This window comes from Leptidea sinapis, chromosome 25 (assembly GCF_905404315.1).
Source record: "Leptidea sinapis chromosome 25, ilLepSina1.1, whole genome shotgun sequence".
Taxonomy (NCBI): domain Eukaryota; kingdom Metazoa; phylum Arthropoda; class Insecta; order Lepidoptera; family Pieridae; genus Leptidea; species Leptidea sinapis.
Window position 1 is genome coordinate 9,202,566 of NC_066289.1, and position 19,756 is coordinate 9,222,321.

The 19,756-nt window shown below is 38.0% G+C and overlaps 1 protein-coding gene across 1 annotated transcript; it reads left to right on the top strand.

Moving 5' to 3' along the window:
• Positions 1-366: 366 nt before the first annotated feature.
• LOC126972040 (guanine nucleotide exchange factor subunit Rich) lies at positions 367-17,206 on the top strand. Its single transcript, XM_050818605.1, has 11 exons — positions 367-570; positions 675-782; positions 2,979-3,128; positions 4,671-4,854; positions 6,221-6,354; positions 10,103-10,194; positions 11,210-11,326; positions 12,222-12,378; positions 14,254-14,367; positions 14,435-14,695; positions 17,067-17,206. Exons 1-11 carry the CDS (start codon positions 439-441, stop codon positions 17,073-17,075), a joined length of 1,458 nt encoding a protein of 485 aa, XP_050674562.1. The 5' UTR covers positions 367-438; the 3' UTR covers positions 17,076-17,206.
• The last annotated feature ends 2,550 nt before the right edge of the window (positions 17,207-19,756 follow it).

Genomic DNA, 19,756 nt, shown 5'->3' on the forward strand with positions numbered 1-19,756 from the left:
TCTAAATTTAGAGGTTTATATTAAGCATATCTCTTTTTGAGCATTCATTCATTGGTAGAAATTAATTTTAATTGTATGGTAACATTACTTGTCACAGTTTTAGTACAGGATTCGTGCAGTAGCTTAATAGAAGGAGAGTAGTAGCTCTGCAACTGCACGACTCAAATGACAAGCGTAGCAGAGCAGTTGCTGCCCCTTGCTGTTTTTATGTGAACAATTATCCTTGTTACCAAGTCATAAAAACTCGAAAAAAAAAGTTGTAACAGGGGAAGTGGATGAAAGTTAATTTTTTTAATTTTTATAATATTTACAAGAATGAAGATTTCATAATAAATAAATTTTAATTAAATGTTATAACTTATAAATAATATATTTTAATGTCAATGCCTGATTTATTCTATCCAAATATTCAGATTCCTGGTTTTACCTCAATACAAAATGTATTTTCCAATTGGATGGCCTAAAGTTCTTAGAACTCTAGGCACAGGTTCTCAACAAATAGTTTCAAATCGAGATAAAATTCTATTTGCAACTTTAAGTGATGATTGTATTGCAGTATGGTATTGTAAGGTAAGGACCTCTTGTATACAACATATTAAATAATTTTATTATTTTTTGAATACTTACTGTTATATTAAACTGATAGGTATATTATTAACATTCATTACTTTCAGCCTAGTGTCCCATTAGTTTTTCATAAAAGAAGTTATGATTCATTACAAAGATTGGGTGTTAATGTTGGTGTGGAATGGAAACCAGATTCATCAATGATATGCATTTCAGTAAGTTTGTTTTATATTATTCTATTCAAAATATTAGGACTAACTATTCCTTTTACATTTATGATGTTATTAAAATAGCTATCAAATTGCATCTTAGGAGTGGTCTTTGGAATATCTTCTCCTGATCATCATACCAGTTAGTCTATAATACAAAAACATTTGGAAATAGTTTTTGGTACAGAAATTTGATTTCTAAAAAGCTGTGATGATATTAATTTAACAATATTCTACATAACTGATAGCCTACACACATAGTCGTATTTGGTCCTGCCGAACAATTGGATATGATCTGGTACCATATTTGATGGTTTGTTGCATTGTACATGACACAAAATATTTCTTATTACCAGATTTTGAGCAATGGACAGTGTGACAAACCATCGAATATAGTACCACTTCCAAAAGCCAGATAGTTCCGTCAGACCTTGAGTGTGTGACCGAAATCCTTGTGTGTGTATAATGTATATAACTTAATTCAGAAGCACACACACAACACAAACAGTTGCTTAACAAATTTTAGGAGGTAAACAGTGCTCTTAGTTAATTAATAGAGTGGTTTGAATTTCTTTATTTACTTCTTAAAAAACAAAGTTCATCCTGGTAAAAAACAAAGTGTAATAAATTCACTTGACCAAATGCTGAACAATGGTAAAGTATTTTTAATTATTATAGTACTTTTGCTGGCTGGAAAATCTTGTCAACAATAATCCTGCTTTTGTTGTTAACTTTAAAGTTATATATTTAAGAATACTATATAATATAAATACAACTTTTGCAAAATAGCTATAATAATTTATAGTTTGTGTGTATTAATGCATCAGCAGTATCTAGGATTTTTTATGTTTCACTTACATTTAATATGTTTTCCCTTATGCAAGTCAAAACATTTGAGTATTTTTAGTGCTTTCTTACATGGATTGTATTTAATATAATTTTTAAAATATTAAGCAACTGTAAATATTGCACAAATAGTGTGTCGAGTCCCGCATCATTTTATTTGTGTATTAATCCTAGAAGTGAGGGCTATCACTTTTAAAACATAACAAAATGTTAACTGTAAATATTGATTTAAAAGAGTGGCAATTAGTTTCTGGCCCCAACACAACAAAGATCAACTTTTAACAATGAACTCTGACATTCATATGTGGAATTTTTTACCTGCATGCATAACAGTTTGAGCAAAATAGTGTTACAACAACACTTTTTATCATGCAGATGGAACTCTTGACTTTGAGTTATTGTATATTTCATTTCTCATCCACCACTTAAGCAATCAAATTTAGGTTGACGTCAAAGCAAGTAGGAAATTGAATAGCAAACTGATTTAGTTCGTTCATTCATTTGTACCATGAGGTAATATTTCAACCTAAACTGGATAGCTTGTGTCAAAGAGAGTTATTCAAAAAAAGTGGAAACTTCCTTAGCGGAAAGTGAATTGTGTTGTTAATAACTTTTAAAAAATGGTGAAAATATACAGAAAAAGAAAATTTCATTGATGAAAGATGAGATGAGAATACTTTATTAGACTTTTTTGTAAAACAAAATACTGAAAATAAATACTGAAAATGTAAATACTAAAGACGAGGCATTAAGGGCTAGCTGATCCTGTTCGCAAGAACAAATTAAAAAAAATATGTACTCTTTGCTCCTGTCAAATTAAACATCAATGGAGGTGTGTTAAAAACAAACCTTTAATTTGTAATTCAAAGAACTATGTATATATCTATATTACTATTATTTAATAAGTAAGTACTAAAAAGGCCTTAATGCTTTATAATTTGACTCTATAAAGCGCAATTTTAAAATCTATTTTTAGTAATTTCTACTCAACATAAAACCGCTAAAGTCATATCATTTTAGGTTTTGAAACGCAACACATACGGTTCGAATAAGAGAGTAAAACTTTGCAACAACTGTAGAGCGTCATCTTTTTCTCACACCGCCGACCATAGACAAATTTATTTCGTTTATTCTTCATAAGCGATTCAAACGCCATTAAGTAAAATACATTTCACAGTATGAATTTTAGCGATTCAGTTTAGGTACCTAAACTGACTTGCATCGGAATTGAATCCCTAATTAAAAGTTGATGGTAGGCCTTCTGTACAAATAATTCAGAATTTCTTTAATTTGTTTATTATGTGCCCTTACTATTTTTATAATACATTAAAATGATTATGAAAGTAAACATTTCAGACATCTGAAGGACATTTGATTCTTTACAATATTGAGGTACAAAGCGATCTGACCGCTTATCAGCAGTTCGATCCGCCTACTGCTAGCTTACGAAGAGACTCAGCCGAACTTTTTCTTAAGGAAGTCATACCTTCATTGAAAATCTCTCAGGTATTTAGCATATTATTATTATAATTTATAAAACTCTCCATATGGTGTGTTCTACAAGAACATTATTTTTAGGGTTCTTTAACACTGAAGAAAAACTTACAGTTTACATTATTTCTTCTTTTTTTTATCAAAATAAGGGAAGAGACGAGTAGCACGTTCAGCTGATAGTAATGATACGCCCTGCCCATTACAATGCAGTGCCACTCAGGATTCTTGAAAAACCCTAAAATTATGTTGTCTGCATTTTTCTTACGGCCATTCCCAATAAACTATCTGCAGATAGAGAAAAATTACTACCCTTTACTGTCAGTAATTAGCTGTGAATAATCTGAAGCTGTTCCAATATACCCGATAAGTCATTCTTATCGCCAGTTCACTGTTGCAATTTCCATACAAACTTCTATCCCTGGTAAGCGACGTATACGTCGTCCCATTGACAGACAGCGTGTACGGATGAGTTACCGTCGATAAGTTTATTGGGGCAGAAAAGTCAACGATAGTTACGATTTTTATCTCAAGTAGGCCACAACTGGAGACCCAATATTGGGAATGGCCGTTAGTCAGCAACACACAAGTATGGGTGTCACTTGATGTTATTTGTTTGCACAATCCTATCACACCATTAATAATGAGCCCTCTCTTTTAAATATATTAAAAAAATTACTTCTTATAACTAAAAGTAATTTACTCTTTCAAATTATTGTTCATAGAATATAAATTGTAGTTTCCATCTAAACTAAAACTAAACTAAATGTTCAAAACAAAAGTATTACGTTATTCAAAAGAATTGTTAAAAAACGTTTGTGTGGTAAAGGTTACTATAACATAAATGACTTTCTTAATGATACCACAGATTGGGAATGGAGCGACCGCCCTCAGGCTATTAAATAATAAGTTTTATTGTAAAATGTTACTTTGTAAATGTTACTTTAATTGTAAAACATATTTTTGATGGAAAAAAAAAAGCCCGCTCAGTTTTTTGCGCCCATTCTTCTCAGGCCTGAGGCATTCATTTTGGAATGGGTGGTAGATTTTTCGACTTTCAATAAGTGATTTCACATCCTATTTTGAATAAAAATATTTGAATTTGAATTTGAAAGAGTTAAACAGCCTCTAGCTTGAATAAGATAACGTAGAGGCAGATACATGTTTGACACATTCTGAACTAACGACAAGGCTCATTCGAAGATCAAACGTAAAACGAGGTTGGATGTCTCGTTGGTTTGCACGACTGTTGATTGGCGCCACGTCGTTCAGAATGGAATGATCCACGCGAACACAACAGAACGAAACGTAACCAATAACTTGTGGCTGGCTGTACTGCGATAATATAAATAATTCATTATTCACATTAATTCGTAATAGACTTAAGAGCGTTTTTTACGTTTAACTACTACATTATATTTTACAGTTACAGAAAATATTTTCGCTAAATTGATTAATTATCACATATTATATGCATAGCTTGATGGTGAATATTTTTGAGAATTTAATTTCTTCTAATGCAATTTTTAATGCAATAAAATTGTTATTTTGTTACAGTCAAAAGAGATTCTGGTCTGGGATGGGCAGATCACTCGCATGTGCTGCATATCCGGTACGGAGATACTTGTGTGTACAACAAGAGCTCACCTGCTCAGATATCGATGGGACGGGACACAGAACAGGGATTACTGCCTAGATTTGGGACGCATACCTTTCTCAATTAATCAACAGGTTTCTAAAGGTACGTAACGTACTTAAAGGTAATGAATAAACAATTTGTTATGTTTTAAAGTGATAACCCTCACTTCTGGGATTAATTACGCAAATAAAATTTGAAAACAAAATTTTATGAACGATGCGGGACTCCGGGAGGAACACGCGACCCTCTTCCAACTGAGCCAACCGTTCGAGAGACGTATTGTTGATAAAATCTTGTATCCTTTGTGCAACTCTCATGTTGTGGCTTTACCGTTGGCTCAGATGGTAGAGCGCTCGCACGGAACGCGAGAGGTCGCGGGTTCGAGTACACCCGAGTACCCGAGACCCCGTACACAAACATTTTACTAATACCAACCGTATGGAGAGTTTTATAAATTGCATTTGGCTCCATATCCTACTTTGTGTAATGTAATCACAGCGATTTGGTTCTCTTTATCACCCCACTCCATTTTAATATCGCAAAATATTGTACAATATATTGGCGCCAAAATGTGCTATGAAATATTATTGACAAATTCATAAAAAAAGTGCATTATTTATTATGTACAGAACAACATCTGACGGGTCAGCTAATTAAAATATATACAAGCAATGCATACGAAAAAGTTTTTATGATTTGTGCTGAGTTCTCATTCTTAATTCATTAAATGAGTGAGCTATTGAGAGTGTCTTGCGCCGGTTCTTCTCTCTCGCGCCATTTGTTTCCGAAGCGGTAGTAGTCTGTTATATCTAGTATATTAGAAATGACATTAAAAATAATTCTAAAGGAATTAATTTTGAGACAATAAATGCCTTTTTTATTGCTATTATATTATTATGAATATAATATATAAATAGTAGGTGCAAGGCAGCTGACATGTTCGTCTCAGAACAACATAATTGACTTCATGTAGTCAAAATACTTGTTGACAATTCACAATAATTTAGCCTTTTTTTATGGAATAGGAGGACAAACGAGTGCACGGGTCACCTAGTGTTATGTGATCACCGCCGCCCCCAATCTCTTGCAACACCAGAGGAATCACAGGAGCGTTGCCGGCCTTTAAGGAAGGTGTACGCGCTTTTTTTGAAGGTACCCCATGTCGTATCGTCCCGGAAACACCGCACAAGGAAGATCATTCTACAGCTTTGTAGTACGTGGAAGAAAGTTCCGTGAAAACCACAATGCGCTAATTTGTGGCTTGTTGTGTGGAGGTGGAATTCGGCGGAAGGAATCAGGTGAAACAGCTCTTTGGAACACTCCCCGTGATAAATGCGGTAAAACACACAATGAAGCGACGTCTCTACGCAACTCCAGGTGATCGAGCCGTTCGCAGAGCACTGGGTCCCCGAATTAAACTCTGTTTTCCAGACAAATTTGAATTAAATAAATATTTATATTTTTTCAGCGGAGCCAATCCTAGAGGATAACACACACGTAAACGACATCGAATATTCGCCACTAGTCTGTGGATTTGGTGTTACCTTAAACGACGGACGCGCCGCGTATCTAACTGCACCTAACCTTAAATTTGACCCCAACGTAAGTAATTTAAATAAAATAAAATAAGCCTTTATTGCTGTTCACAAATCTTATAAATAATACTTAACTAAATATAAACTTAAATCTAAATTATATGTTATGTTAAACAGCTTGTCTTTCGACAAAGGCCTCCTCTAAAGATTTCCACGCCTCTCTGTCTTTCGCTATTTGGATCCATTTAGGCCCAGCTACTCTTTTTACTTCATCTTCCCAGCGTTTAGTTTGTCGCACTTTTCTTCTACTACCATCTCTTGGATACCAGTCGGTTATCATTTTTGTCCATTTTTCTTGTTTTTCGCTTAACATATCCATCGCCATTTTAGTGTTCTGCATATTGATTTTGCTTCTTTGAATTTAGTCATACTTTTTATATCTTTTAATTTTACTTTATCTCTTCTTTTAACTCCGATTACGCTTCTTTCTATGCTGTTTTGACAGACATTTATTTTATTTGATAATTGTTCGGTTAGAGCCCATGTCTGACAACCATAGGTCAAGCAAGATAAGATACACATATTATAAACCTTTCTTTTCTCTTTAATTGACATAAGTAATTAACATGTACCAAATCTCACAAAGGTTTGCAGTCGACAGAATTTAATGCAAACTTTTTCGATAACACAAATATATTGCTTAGAAATTCAATTGCACTCCAACGAGTTTCCAAACCGCCACCCGCGCCATACTCCTTAGAGAACCTTAGATTATTTATACGTCTAGATAGACTATGACAGAAAACGACAAAAAAAAATAGAACTAACCTCTATTTTGAGCAATTCACGCACACTAACACAACGTGTCATACAAATCGCGAGCGTAAGAGTAAGTAAGTAGTTTGTCACGCACACTAAACTGTGCCTGAATCCTGATAAAAATTCCTGGCATGTGAGTATCGGTTGTCTAACAACAAGAGACTATCAAGACGTATAAATTATCTATGATGAGACATGATGTTTTAGATCTACAAAGTCATCACTCAATGACTAGTTTTTTTGGAATTTTTTCCTATTTTTTAGTACGTATGTAATAGATCCGGAAAAAGTCACTATGCAGAATTGGACAGTAATTGTTTACACTTAAACGATTATTGTATTTTTCACAAAAAAAAATACATTTTATAGGGAATGAGCTTCTAGGAAAGGAATGGAGCTACAACCTTAGAGTTGGACAAGACAAACCAAGATTTACGAACCTTGCGTCACTCGAACGGTTGGTAAGAGTTCTCGGACGGAACGCGAGATGTTGTGGGTTCGAGTCCCGCATCGTTCATAAATTTTGATTACAAATTTCATTTGTATATTAAGCCCAGAAATGAGGGATATCACTTTAAAAATTACAAATTGTTCAAATTTAATTTGTAGGAAAGGTGAAGGGAAGTTACCACTTACGCCATTTAGAACACGGGTATTACCAAAAACGGTTCGTCTCGTCATGAGTGATAATTAATAATGTAGGAACCAAAACATCTAATATATAAAATTCTCGTGTCATGGTGTGAACTTTGAACTCCTCCGAAACGGCTTGACCGATTCTCATGAAATTTTGAGTGCATATTGGGTAGGTCTGAGAATCGGACAGCATCTATTTTTCATCCCCCTAAATGTTAAGGGTGGTCCACACGACTTTTTTTTAAATTTTATTGTATTCTTTTTTTAAATTTTGATTATGAGTCAGCATTAAAAATACATACAACTTCAAATCAACAGTTACTTTTGTATCGCGATTTTAATATCGGCAATACAACGTTTGCTGGGTCAGCTAGTAATAGATAAGATTTTATACCCGACATGGAAGACCCCACGAGAAAGCCAAAATCCGTACATACATCCAATGTTACTAGAGTTTGAACATGATAATATGATTCAAGCCTTCTTATTTAGATTTCTATATTAGCAACATCAATAAAAACAAAAATATTGTTTTTTTTTTAGTTAAGTTTGGAAACAAAATTAAGGGTGAGGTTCACCAGAAACAATAAAACAGTAGTATTTCCTTGTTTTTCAGTGCTAAGATGTTTTTAATGCTACTTTAGCACTTTTGAATTCATTATAATTATTAGTGCATCGCTAGGATATCATATATTCTCGCGCGTGATGGGGTATCCAGTACTTAATATGCAATCAAGACATTACATTAGCGGAATTTAAACTCAAGAAGGTTCAACACATTTGAATTATTAAATGGTTGTCAAAAAATGTCAAAGCAGCATTGTATATACAGTATTAAAAGGGGCACTTACTTGAAACACGACACTTTTTACTGTAATTGTGGCGGCGCTGTATTCAAAGCGCGGTCGAAACACAGCTGAACGAAAACTCTGCCTACTAGACTCATTGAGAGTTTTGCTCAGACAATTTTAGAGCGTGACTTGCATCGCACTTGCACTAGTCATTTTGAGACAAGATGTTAAGTCTCAATAGCCCCGTAATTTATTACCTATCGGCGCCCTTCAAACCGAAATATAGAAGTTTGCACATTACTGCTCGGCGGCAAAATAAGGTTCCGGTTCGGTGCCAATTTTGCCGGCATCCTAAGCTAAAAAGCTGGTGTTTTTTTTTAAGCTAAGTAGATAATATTTTGCTAGTGTTTAATTAAATATTAAATTGTTTTTTTAACTATTTTTGCTTGGCTTATTGGTGGCTATTATTATTAAAGACTTTTTGTATCTTTAGCAGTTCAAATATGATCTGATTAAAAACTTGGATAATATCACTTCGCACCACATTGGTGAAATTTATCAATAAATACCAAAAAGTTTTTCATACTCAAATAACATGGGTACCAACGGATGTTCTGCCAGATCGATATGATATGGGTACCAACCCTTAATAAGTGCGTAAACTCTTTAAAGGCGGCAACATTCTTGTCCTCTGCTATTGCTAGAAAACAAATGAGGCAAATCACTTACAAATGACCCGTAGCCTCGTTTATCTAATCTTCTGTGAAAAACCAAAAAAAATAAATTGATATTTTAATAGCACAAAAACAGTACTAAGGCCGCGTTTTCACTTGCAAGCAAACTCGCGGAAGTCTTGCATAAGTTCCTTGCAATAGTGATTACATGTGTACAAATTCCTGCAATTTATTTCTGCTATTAATGTCTTACGAGAAGCTAGCGGATCATACTATCGCAACTTATCGCGAAGGTGTTGAGACACGAGAGTTTATGAGTGTCGCGATAGGAACTATCGCAATTTATCCTATTATATTCTGCGTAATCATGCCGCCTTTGTTGTTGAATAAGAAAAAAAAGATTAATTAGGGTTCGAAATGGATTTTTAGGAGACGTGAAGCTGGTGCTCACCATAATTTATTACGTGAAATACAACTGAAAGATGGTCAGCAATATTCCAATTTTATTCACATGACCGCAGTTGATTTAGAAGTGTTATGAGTAAAAGTTGGTGACGTTATAAAAAAACAAGTCACAAGACACATTTCAGAGATTCGATATCACCGAAGGAAAGACTGGTTTTGACTTTTTAGATTTCATTGTCAGTTGTAGAGAATTCTTTTACGATGGAATTAAGCACAGAACTTTTTTTAATTCGGTTTTTATGATGCGCATGCCGGTTGACCCACAAACAAGGATTCCACTCATAAAATCCTATTAACTATTAACTAATTATGTAGTTTATTTAAAAAGCCAGGTATTATTTATGTACAATTAAATAATACTGAGCATTTTTCTGTTGAAAATAACCCAAAAACATACGAAGGCAAAGTAATATTTTTTTTTTAATTTTAGGCAGTGCAAGGTATATGGGCACAGGGTATCGATGACGCGACTTGTGTCAGAGTAAATCATAAATTCAGACTTATTGCCATTGGAAGAAGGAAGTAAGTAATTTGAATTGTGTTAAAATGTTAAATTACCTCGTTCATTTTATTTTTACTACAGTTTCTATGATACAATAATTGTCACTTCAGTTAACTGTAGTTAATGTAAAAAAAAATAACAAATAATACCCAACAGAAAAAAAATACAGAAAAACTTAGGAAATTATCTATTTCAACAAAAATTTAGACGTAGGTAAAATTACAGTATAAATCATTTTCATTATGTATGTACAGTTTCATCATCATCATCAGCTGGAAGACGTCCACTGCTGGACAAAGTCCTCCCCCAAAGACTTTCACGACGATCGGTCCTGCGCTGCCCTCATCCAACGTATTCAGGCGATCTTGACCCGACCGTCGGTCCATCTTGTGGGGGGCCTACCAACACTGCGTCTTCCGGTACGTGGTCGCCATTCGAGGACTTTACTGCTCCAACGGCCATCTGTCCGTCGAACTATGTGCCCTGCCCCCTTCCACTCCAGGTTATAGAGGGATAAGTTATTCAAGGGCATAACAATCATGATACAAGTTCTTTTGGACGTGTCTTTTTTATTGGACTGGACCAGGGCGAGTTTTTTTTTGTATGCCAATGAAGGACTAGACAAGCAGGACGTTCATCTAATGGTAATTGATAGACCCTGTCCATTACACTGCAGTGCCGCTCAGATTTCTTGAAAAACCCAAAATTCTGAGTGGCACTATAATTTGAATAACATGTACATAAGATGTTAAGTCTCATTTGTCCAGTAATTTCACTAGCTACAACGCCCTTCAGAGCGAAACACACTCACACACAGCCTCCCACTGGTGTAGTGGTGGTGAGTTGGCCAACTTCACCTTTTGAAAGCCTTTTGTGTGCAGAGAACATAGTAATTCAAAAAATGGAAAATAATGGTACGTCTTGGAATAGAACCGGTGCCACCCTGATATGAGCACTGCTTGCCTTTGAGCCAGTGTCTCTCTTCTAGGATTTTATTTTATTTTATTTATGCTCAATTTACCTACATACTTTCAGCTCTCAAGTGGATGTGTTCACGATCGACGAATTGACTGGTGGTCTAGAGTTATCGCATACCATGGTGCTAAGTTCTAAGGACTTTCCAGGTGATCCAGGTCCTGTCAAATGCATAAGGTAATTGATTAGCTAATATGAATTCTATTTTGTGAAATACATTGTAAAATATGATTAATTTTCATCATTTATATTAAATAATTGTGTATGTTAGAAATGTTAGGTTATTTGAATTCACGGGACTTTAACGTGACCTTTTTGTTTTATTATGTGTCGAACATTACATAGAAATGCATCGCTGACCTAGATTATATTTTAATTTCCAAGGGGGGGAGAACAAGGCCTTAACATTTTTAAGGCCATTTTTTGAATCGTATATAGTAGAAATGTTTCAGTCTTTTTGTTTTTTGCTTGTTTATCAATCTTAAGTTTATTTTTATTTTTACCTCATATTTTTTGTATTTGTACAAACTACTTACTTATACGTTTCAAAATAAAAAAAATCTTTCGTCTTTCTTTCTTTCTTACATGCTGTTTTTACCGACACGACCCCAACGTTTGTGAACGACGTTCGTTGCCTTATCGGAGTTATGGAATTTATATATACTCGAATACTACACATACACCCAGGGGATCGAAGGGCTTATAACTATGACGTAGACAACGTGTACTGTGGGTACAGTAATAGAACAGTACTTTAACTTCATACTAGAGCGCCCGAATCGGCGCACGCACACATACACATAATTTACACGGCCGCTAAGCAATCTTAGGAAAACAAAACTATTGAATGCCACCCCGTGCGCTGCCAAATCTGTTACTTGTATTGTGGTAAAGTTAATAGAATACTAAAGGAGAATGAAAATAGCGAGAGTGCCAATCTCGTTGCAGCGTTTGTCAAGTCCACAGCACTTGAAGATGCCTCGTGTATAGGTGAAACTCGAAAATCATAATTATTAAATATACCCAACGCTGTCAATACCGAGATTCTGCCATATAAAGTTTATTTCAACAGATGGACGGGAGACGGTCGCGCGGTGTCAGTGTGCTGGGAGCGCGGGGGTCTGTCTGTGTGGAGTACGTTCGGAGCGCTGCTCATGTGCTCCCTCGGGTGGGACTACGGCTTGAGCCAGGACCTCGCCTGCCACAACCCTCTCGTGGTCACTAGCATGGTAACTACTCTCTGCCCATGTCCTCATCGCTATATATTTGGGATTAAGGCTGGGAGCGTACTAAGACTTTACTTACGTCAAACTAAGCTGAGTGTAAGCTTAGCATAATCTTTGATTTCGTTTTTATATTCATTTTTTTATGAAAATATGGGACGAGACGAGCAAGGCGTTCACCTACTAGTAATTGATACGCCCTGCACATTACAATGCAGTGCCGCTCAGGATTATTTAAAATCCCAAAAATTCTGAGCGGCACTACAACTGCCTCAGTCACCTTGAGACATTTGCCCAGTAATTTCATTAGCTACGGCGCCCTCAAACCGAAACATAGTAATGTTTACACATTACTGCTTCACGGCAGATATAGGCGCCGTTGTGGTACCCATATATCTAGCCAGCATCCTTTGCAAAGGTGCCTCCCACTGGTATTTGACAGCTGAAATTATGCTGAGCTTATGTTAAGACAGCGCAATGCAAATGTCAAGTTCGCGTTTTATCACAGTCAGCTAAGTTTTACGTGAGTAAAGTGTGAGCAAAGTTTAATAAATCTCTCTCTATAAAATATCTCACCCTAAGTGATACATCTAGAGCGCCTCGTAAGGCCGGTGAACATGACATCTCGAGTATCACGTTTAAATTGCAAAAGCGCGCGTTTACTTTCCCGACTGGAAAAAACATGAATCGATATATCCGAATGCATAGTTCGCAAACATGTATAAAATACATGTATAAATGTATAAACGAGCGGAAATTTCCATTGGCTTCTACGCTTGCTGGGAGAGTTATCATCATTCGATACAATACGATCACGCACGTTAAAATTTCTCACATATTTTTTCCAATTTGGAAGATCGAATGGGGAAATGAAGGTATGTGTGCGGTTGAGCTTATTAGATATCTGCAGCTGATAAAATTAGCTGTAAGCACCTTTGGACGATGCACGCAAAATGGACCCAATTAAGCGGTCTAATTGCGGAAACAGGAGCCCTTTACGAATACCAAAATACCTTTGGACGATTTCATGAATTTTAGACTTGGTTATAACATTTTTTTGACAGAAAATGATATTCGAACTATATTTGGTTCTTTTTATAGTACTCCATTAAGTAACTTCAGTTTAAGTCCACAATTGAGGCCATAACATTCTTTGTTCCAACTTCTCGCTTGTGGACATCACATAATGCACCAGTTAATAGATTATCTCGTTCATATAATGACTTAGCAAATATCAATAACTGTATTGATATTTTTTCTAATAGTCTGTGTAGTTTTCGACGTCTAGTTTTAGACACTCTGCGCCTGTTAGAGCCTTAGCTTATCTTTACGTGCTTCATATAATATGTTTTTTGAAATTTGTATCAGTTTCGCTTTATTGTATGTTATACTAATTATAATATGTAGGATATAATTTTAGTTTGTGTGTTTTAAATTTATGTTTATTTTATTTTCGTTAACAAGTTAAATGCATTTGCCTAAGTCGTGATAGTAACATAAAATTATTTATTGTTTTATATAACTCTACATTTATTTAAGTTAAATATCACGTGTTACCATCATAAGTGTTTCCATTTAATTGACGTATATGTTTATAATGATTTACTTGTACTAGCGTTATTTTGTAATAATTAATACATGTATGTTGTATGGGAACCAATAAATAAATAACTAATAACAAGGGCACTCCATTACATTTCAGGCCATGGTTCTGGCCTCAATTGTAAATATTGTCGGAGCTATATTCGATTTTCACCATCCCGTGCGCTAGTAAATAATTATTATTTTTCAAGTTTCAAAAGTTTCAAGTCTCTTTAAACGTTATTAACACTCCAAAAATGTTTATGTTCAATTCATATTTTTCACTTTATTATCTCACAGGAATGGGCTACGGAAGGTTACCAGCTATGGATGGTGAAGCTGGAAGAAGACACGAAATCTAATCTCATTCAAATGGACTTCGTAAAGAGTCCACTCTCTGTTAATCCTTGTATGGTAAGAGGTAGTTTAAATAATTTTTTTTCCTTGTAAGTGCTGATATTATATAAAAAATAAATTGCAGGGCAATCAAAGGCACCTCTACCTACAAGGCGATGATAAACTCTACGTGAACTTAGAAGACAATTTGACTAGACGCACTAAACTCTCCATATTAGACTCATCGGATACATACCAAGATAACGTGCAGGACCATACAGATTCCACTCAGGAATACGAGACAAGTGCTAAATACAAGGAGTATGTTGATGACAACGAGTGTAGGAAGCAGTGGATTGTTTTGCAACTACCCGCAACATACATCGCTAGTAATTGGCCTCTGAGGGTAGGTGATTTTTTTATAGTTGTTTAATGAAAAAAATTACAAAAAACAAACGACTTCAAACAAAACTATTCCAAAACAATATAATATGCACTAAAATTTAAAATTATTTCTTATTCTTCTAGAACTTAATAATCAAAATATTATTAGAGTCAAATTATTACGACAATATAAAGTAGTTACAATAATTGTTATTTTTGGATAAAATAATAAGATATTTGACGAGGAAAGAACCTCTGTATTGTTTTTAAAAGGTGTGGACGTCATTACTGTTGACATCACAATTGCTATCTTACTGAAGATCACTGATTGGTTCTTCCAAAGAAAACGGCAGCGTTACGTCGTCCCAGAGAGGTCCGTACCGTACGACAGCCCGAGCACGACTGACCCAAGTGTCGACCGTGCGGCTGTATTTATAGGACCCGGCGCACGTGCTAATCCACGGATTGGCAACCGTACTGCTATTCACTCGTGCTCGTTGTCAACCTTGCTCTCTGAGTCCCTTTATTTTTAAAGCTACCCTCAGAAAGCGCCGCGCAATCATCCGTGGTGCGAGGACGCCGTCACCAGCTCCGATCTCCGGCTACGTAGCTGCCCTCCAGGCTCAGCCCGCCCTTTCGGCAAAGGGGTCCGCTTCTTGCCAGCGGACGAAGCAGAGTACAGAGTGGTACAACAGTACCTCTCAATTCAAGAGGAAACCACGAAGCTCCCCTGGTTCAGTTACTCTTTGCCGGCAGATCGCAGACTTAAGTTTGCGATTCGGGGCCTGCCGGTCGACACTGAACCAGCAGAAATTGAAGATGCTTTGCGCTCACGGGGATACAGTCCCGAATACTGCCGGCGAGTGCAAGCAAGAAGAGGCCGGCCAGAATGTATATATTTTATAATCCTGAAGAGATCTCCTGGAATTACCCCCGCCATATATGAGATAACTGAACTATTTAACATGGCGGGCATTAAGATATAAGAGATAAAGAACCGTGGCGCTCGAAGAAAGGGCCAGCACAGTGCCACCGCTGTCAGGGCTTCCGACACTCGTCGCACGGCTGCCATCGGCAGCTGGCCTGCGTACGATGTGGCGGACCGCACCCAGCCTGAGACTGCAGCCGCCCACTGACGGAGCCCGCCACCTGCGTTAACTGCGGTGGTCCCCACCCGGCAAGCAACACAAGCTGCCGGGTCTACAAAGAAGAGGCTCGCAACAAAAGGGCAAGCACGGTAACGCGCACCGGCTCAAGAAAACCTGTTGCCTCCCCCACGCCGCCCCCACCGAAAGATGTGGAGCAAGAACCAGAAGCCACGCACAACAACCAAGAGTACACTGAGAGCAGCCACCCGAAGAGGTATGACGCCGCTCCCCTGCCGCCCCTCCTGCAAGCTGAGGAAAATGAAACTACCCGCAGTGAGTTTTTTGAAAATACCCACAATAATGAAGATACCCACAATAACTATGAAGAGTTGTTGCGCCCAGAAAGCAACCATCCAGAGCCACCCCCACGATCAGAAGACGTTGCGGCAGACGACTCCATACCCAGGGCCTCGGCAAATCAAGCCCTGCCTCGAGAGGCCAAAGGAAACAATGGAAAAACTGATGGTTGACTTAAGTGATGGGGCATTCGAAAGTTTGGGCATCCTCATAGAAGGACTCGAACTAGAACACTTAGTCCCGGAAGCCTTGAAGCCAGGAATCCTCGCCAACCAACTGATCGCCCCGTGTATCCTTCCTACGGGGCTGGATCGCTCGGGACAAGCGGGGGCGCCAACCAAGAAGCCAAATGAAGACAAAAATGTTGAAAAACGGAAGGAAAAACGTCATGGGGGACGAAAGAACCCCACCCCAACGACCTGGACATAGTCATGTCCAGCGCTGATTCCTGATGCAGGAGGCTATCGCCTCGATCATCATCCCCCACGCGCCCTTCGGGCGTACACACATCAGATGTAGCGACCACAACCACATTCCAAGAAGACTCCAAATATAATCAAATGACTCTCCCAACGTCTTGGGAGAAGAAGTGCCAGGGTATATGGCCCCGCCCTGACACCCTCCTTCCGCCCTCACACAGGGGCTGAGAAGAAAACTCGACGACGCTAATCCACGTGTTTTGAAATGCGGCCGTATTTATGAGGCTCGGTGCACGTGCACGTGTTTTCAATTCGTGTTGTAGTATTGGCGCCGATATATTTTATATTTAAATAAAACTATTGAATATCTCTAGGCGACGACCGACACTGAGGGATGCGGGCTATTTTGTTATGCCGGAATTTATTATAATCATTTTAGACTAGATAATGTAAGAGTGATATATTATGATGTATGTATGCGTGGTGCTTTATTTAAATTTAAATGAATGTTGTTTGTCTGGCAGTATAGTGCGATTGATGAGAGTGGCGAAAACATGTGCGTCGCGGGACGCACTGGCCTAGCGCAGTACAGTCGCGGTGCCCGGCGGTGGAAACTGTTCGGCAACGAGGCGCACGAGAGAGACTTCGTGGTCACTGGCGGGATGCTCTGGTGGAGACAGTATGTGGTTGTTGGTGAGTCGTCGATACACATTGAAAACACCGATGCCATATCATGAAGCTTAGTGTATTTTTTTTTATGGAATAGGAGGACAAACGAGCGTACGGGTCACCTGGTGTTAAGTGATCACCGCCGCCCACATTCTCTTGCAACACCAGAGGAATCACAGGAGCGTTGCCGGCCTTTAAGGAAGGTGTACGTGCTTTTTTTGAAGGTACCCATGTCGTATCGTCCCGGAAACACCGCACAAGGAAGCTCATTCCACAGCTTTGTAGTACGTGGAAGAAAGCTCCTTGAAAACCGTACTGTGGAGGACCGCCACACATCCAGATGATATCCTAACTTGTGGTGTGTCGTGCGAAGGTATAATTCGGCGGCAGGAATCAGGTTAAACAGCTCTTCGGAACACTCCCCGTGATAAAGATATAGCTCAAAATGTCACGAAATAGACGTATCAGCGTATTAGTAATAAAGAAAAAATTATCATCATCAGCCGAAAGACGTCTAATGCTGGAGAAGGCCTCCCCCAAAGATCACCACGGCGATCGGCCCTGCGTTGCCTTACGACTAAGAGACTCAAGAAAGTCTATCTGCTAGCCTGCTGAAGCCAGGCCTCTGTATCCATCTCTCGCATGCAGCCAAAAAAAGGCCAAAGCCTATATTTAAAAACAACAACTGGCCAACAGTCTGAAATAAACAGATTACACAGTAACAGAACCACTGTTTACAAATGTCAGGGCCTTGAAGTGGAAGTTTGGGCCTTAATTTGTAGTAGGCGGGGATTACCTACTATTAAGTGAGCACGGTTAATGGTTGCCGTACAGATTATTTAATATATGTTTCATAATCATTTATGAAAGAAGGCGCAGATTTTATAGTCAATTCAGTTAATTATCAAAAATTTGATGATTCATCAGAGCTTAGTTTAAATCTTTATGAATAAAGATAGTTTGAGTTTGACAGGTTGATTAAACTGGTGGAGGGAGTGCACCAACTCAAATCTGATAATCTGATATCTCGTACATATTTCCCTATTTGATAAGCAATAATGGTATGATAGTTAAAAGCTATTACATTTGTCAGGTTGCTACAGTTTAACTGACGCTCACGACGAGATACGTTTCTACCCACGCGACGCGAAACTGGACAACCGATTCGCGAAGATCGTTCGCGTGCATTCGCAAGTGTTCGCCATCGACATGTTGGACGATCAGTTGGTCGTGTTCGGCGCAGATGCTCTCGTCACTATTTATGAACTGACATGTTTGGACAATGGTGAGTTCTATTTTTTTTTTATTATAGTGGGTGGCAACAGTAGCAGTATCTATATGTGTCAGAAATAATTGTTTTTATCGATTCAAGCTTAGATCATTATACGTATAGATAGACTGTGAAATCTGTAAACACTTTGAAAAAAATTGTTGACATTTAACCTCTATTTTGAGCTATACACACACTAACACATAGTGACTTACAAATCGCGAGTGTAAGACGTAGCTTGACACGCACACTAAAGTAATAACTCCTGTCTTCATCGGTTGTCTAGCCACAAGAGGCTCTATCTAGACTTTTTTTGTATGAAATAAGGCACGAGACGTTTAGCAGATGGTAATTGAAAATCCCAAATATTCTGAGCGGCATTACAACTGTGGTCGTTACCTTGAGACATAAGGTGTTAAGTCTCATTTGCCCAGTAATTTCACTAGATACGGTGCCTTTCTGACCGTAACACAGTAATGCTTACACATTGCTGCTTCTTGAAATAGGTGTTGTGGTACCCATAATCTAGCCGGCATCCGGTGCAAAGTAGCCTCCCACTGGTAAATGAGACGTATAAATTATCAAAGGATTCAAGGTTGTATTTCTTTTACGTTATCAGTTGGCAATATCGAGTTGCGCTGCGTGCAAGCGGTGGACATATCCGCGCTGTCGCACCCCGCGTGCGTCGTGTCCGCGTCGCTGTGTCGCCTGCAGGAGCCCGCACTCACACACACACACGCAGCTCGCGGGCCGGCCGCGCCCGCACCCGTCGCTCCCGACTCGCTGGTAAGGGCCATTCCACAACACTGCGTTGCGGCGTCATATCGCTTAAACAACCTCGTGCGATAAAACCCTAAGCAGTAATGTGTAAGGCTATGGTCTCCTGTTTGTCAAAAATCTTACTATATAAATGTACTTTTGTGGTCTCTTTCACACGTCGACGCTGGCGTGTTGACGCCGTACGTGGCATCCGAACACACACCGTGTGCCGCGTCTCTAGTGATTTCGAACCATTGCAGCGTGAAGGTCGTCGCTCGCGTCACACAAAATCTTGAGGTTTGATAAAGGAAAAGACGAGTTGTTGATTGAATCAGTAAAATCGTATAATGCAGTGTATGATAAAAGTGACAAGAATCATAAAAACAATTTTTATAAGCATTAATGTTGGGGAAAAATTTGAAATGCACGCTTGTGCCTCTTCTTCTAGAAACAAATATACTATTAAAAGTATCATCAAATCCATCGCGAAAACACTATCGCACGTGACCGCTCGCGAGTAT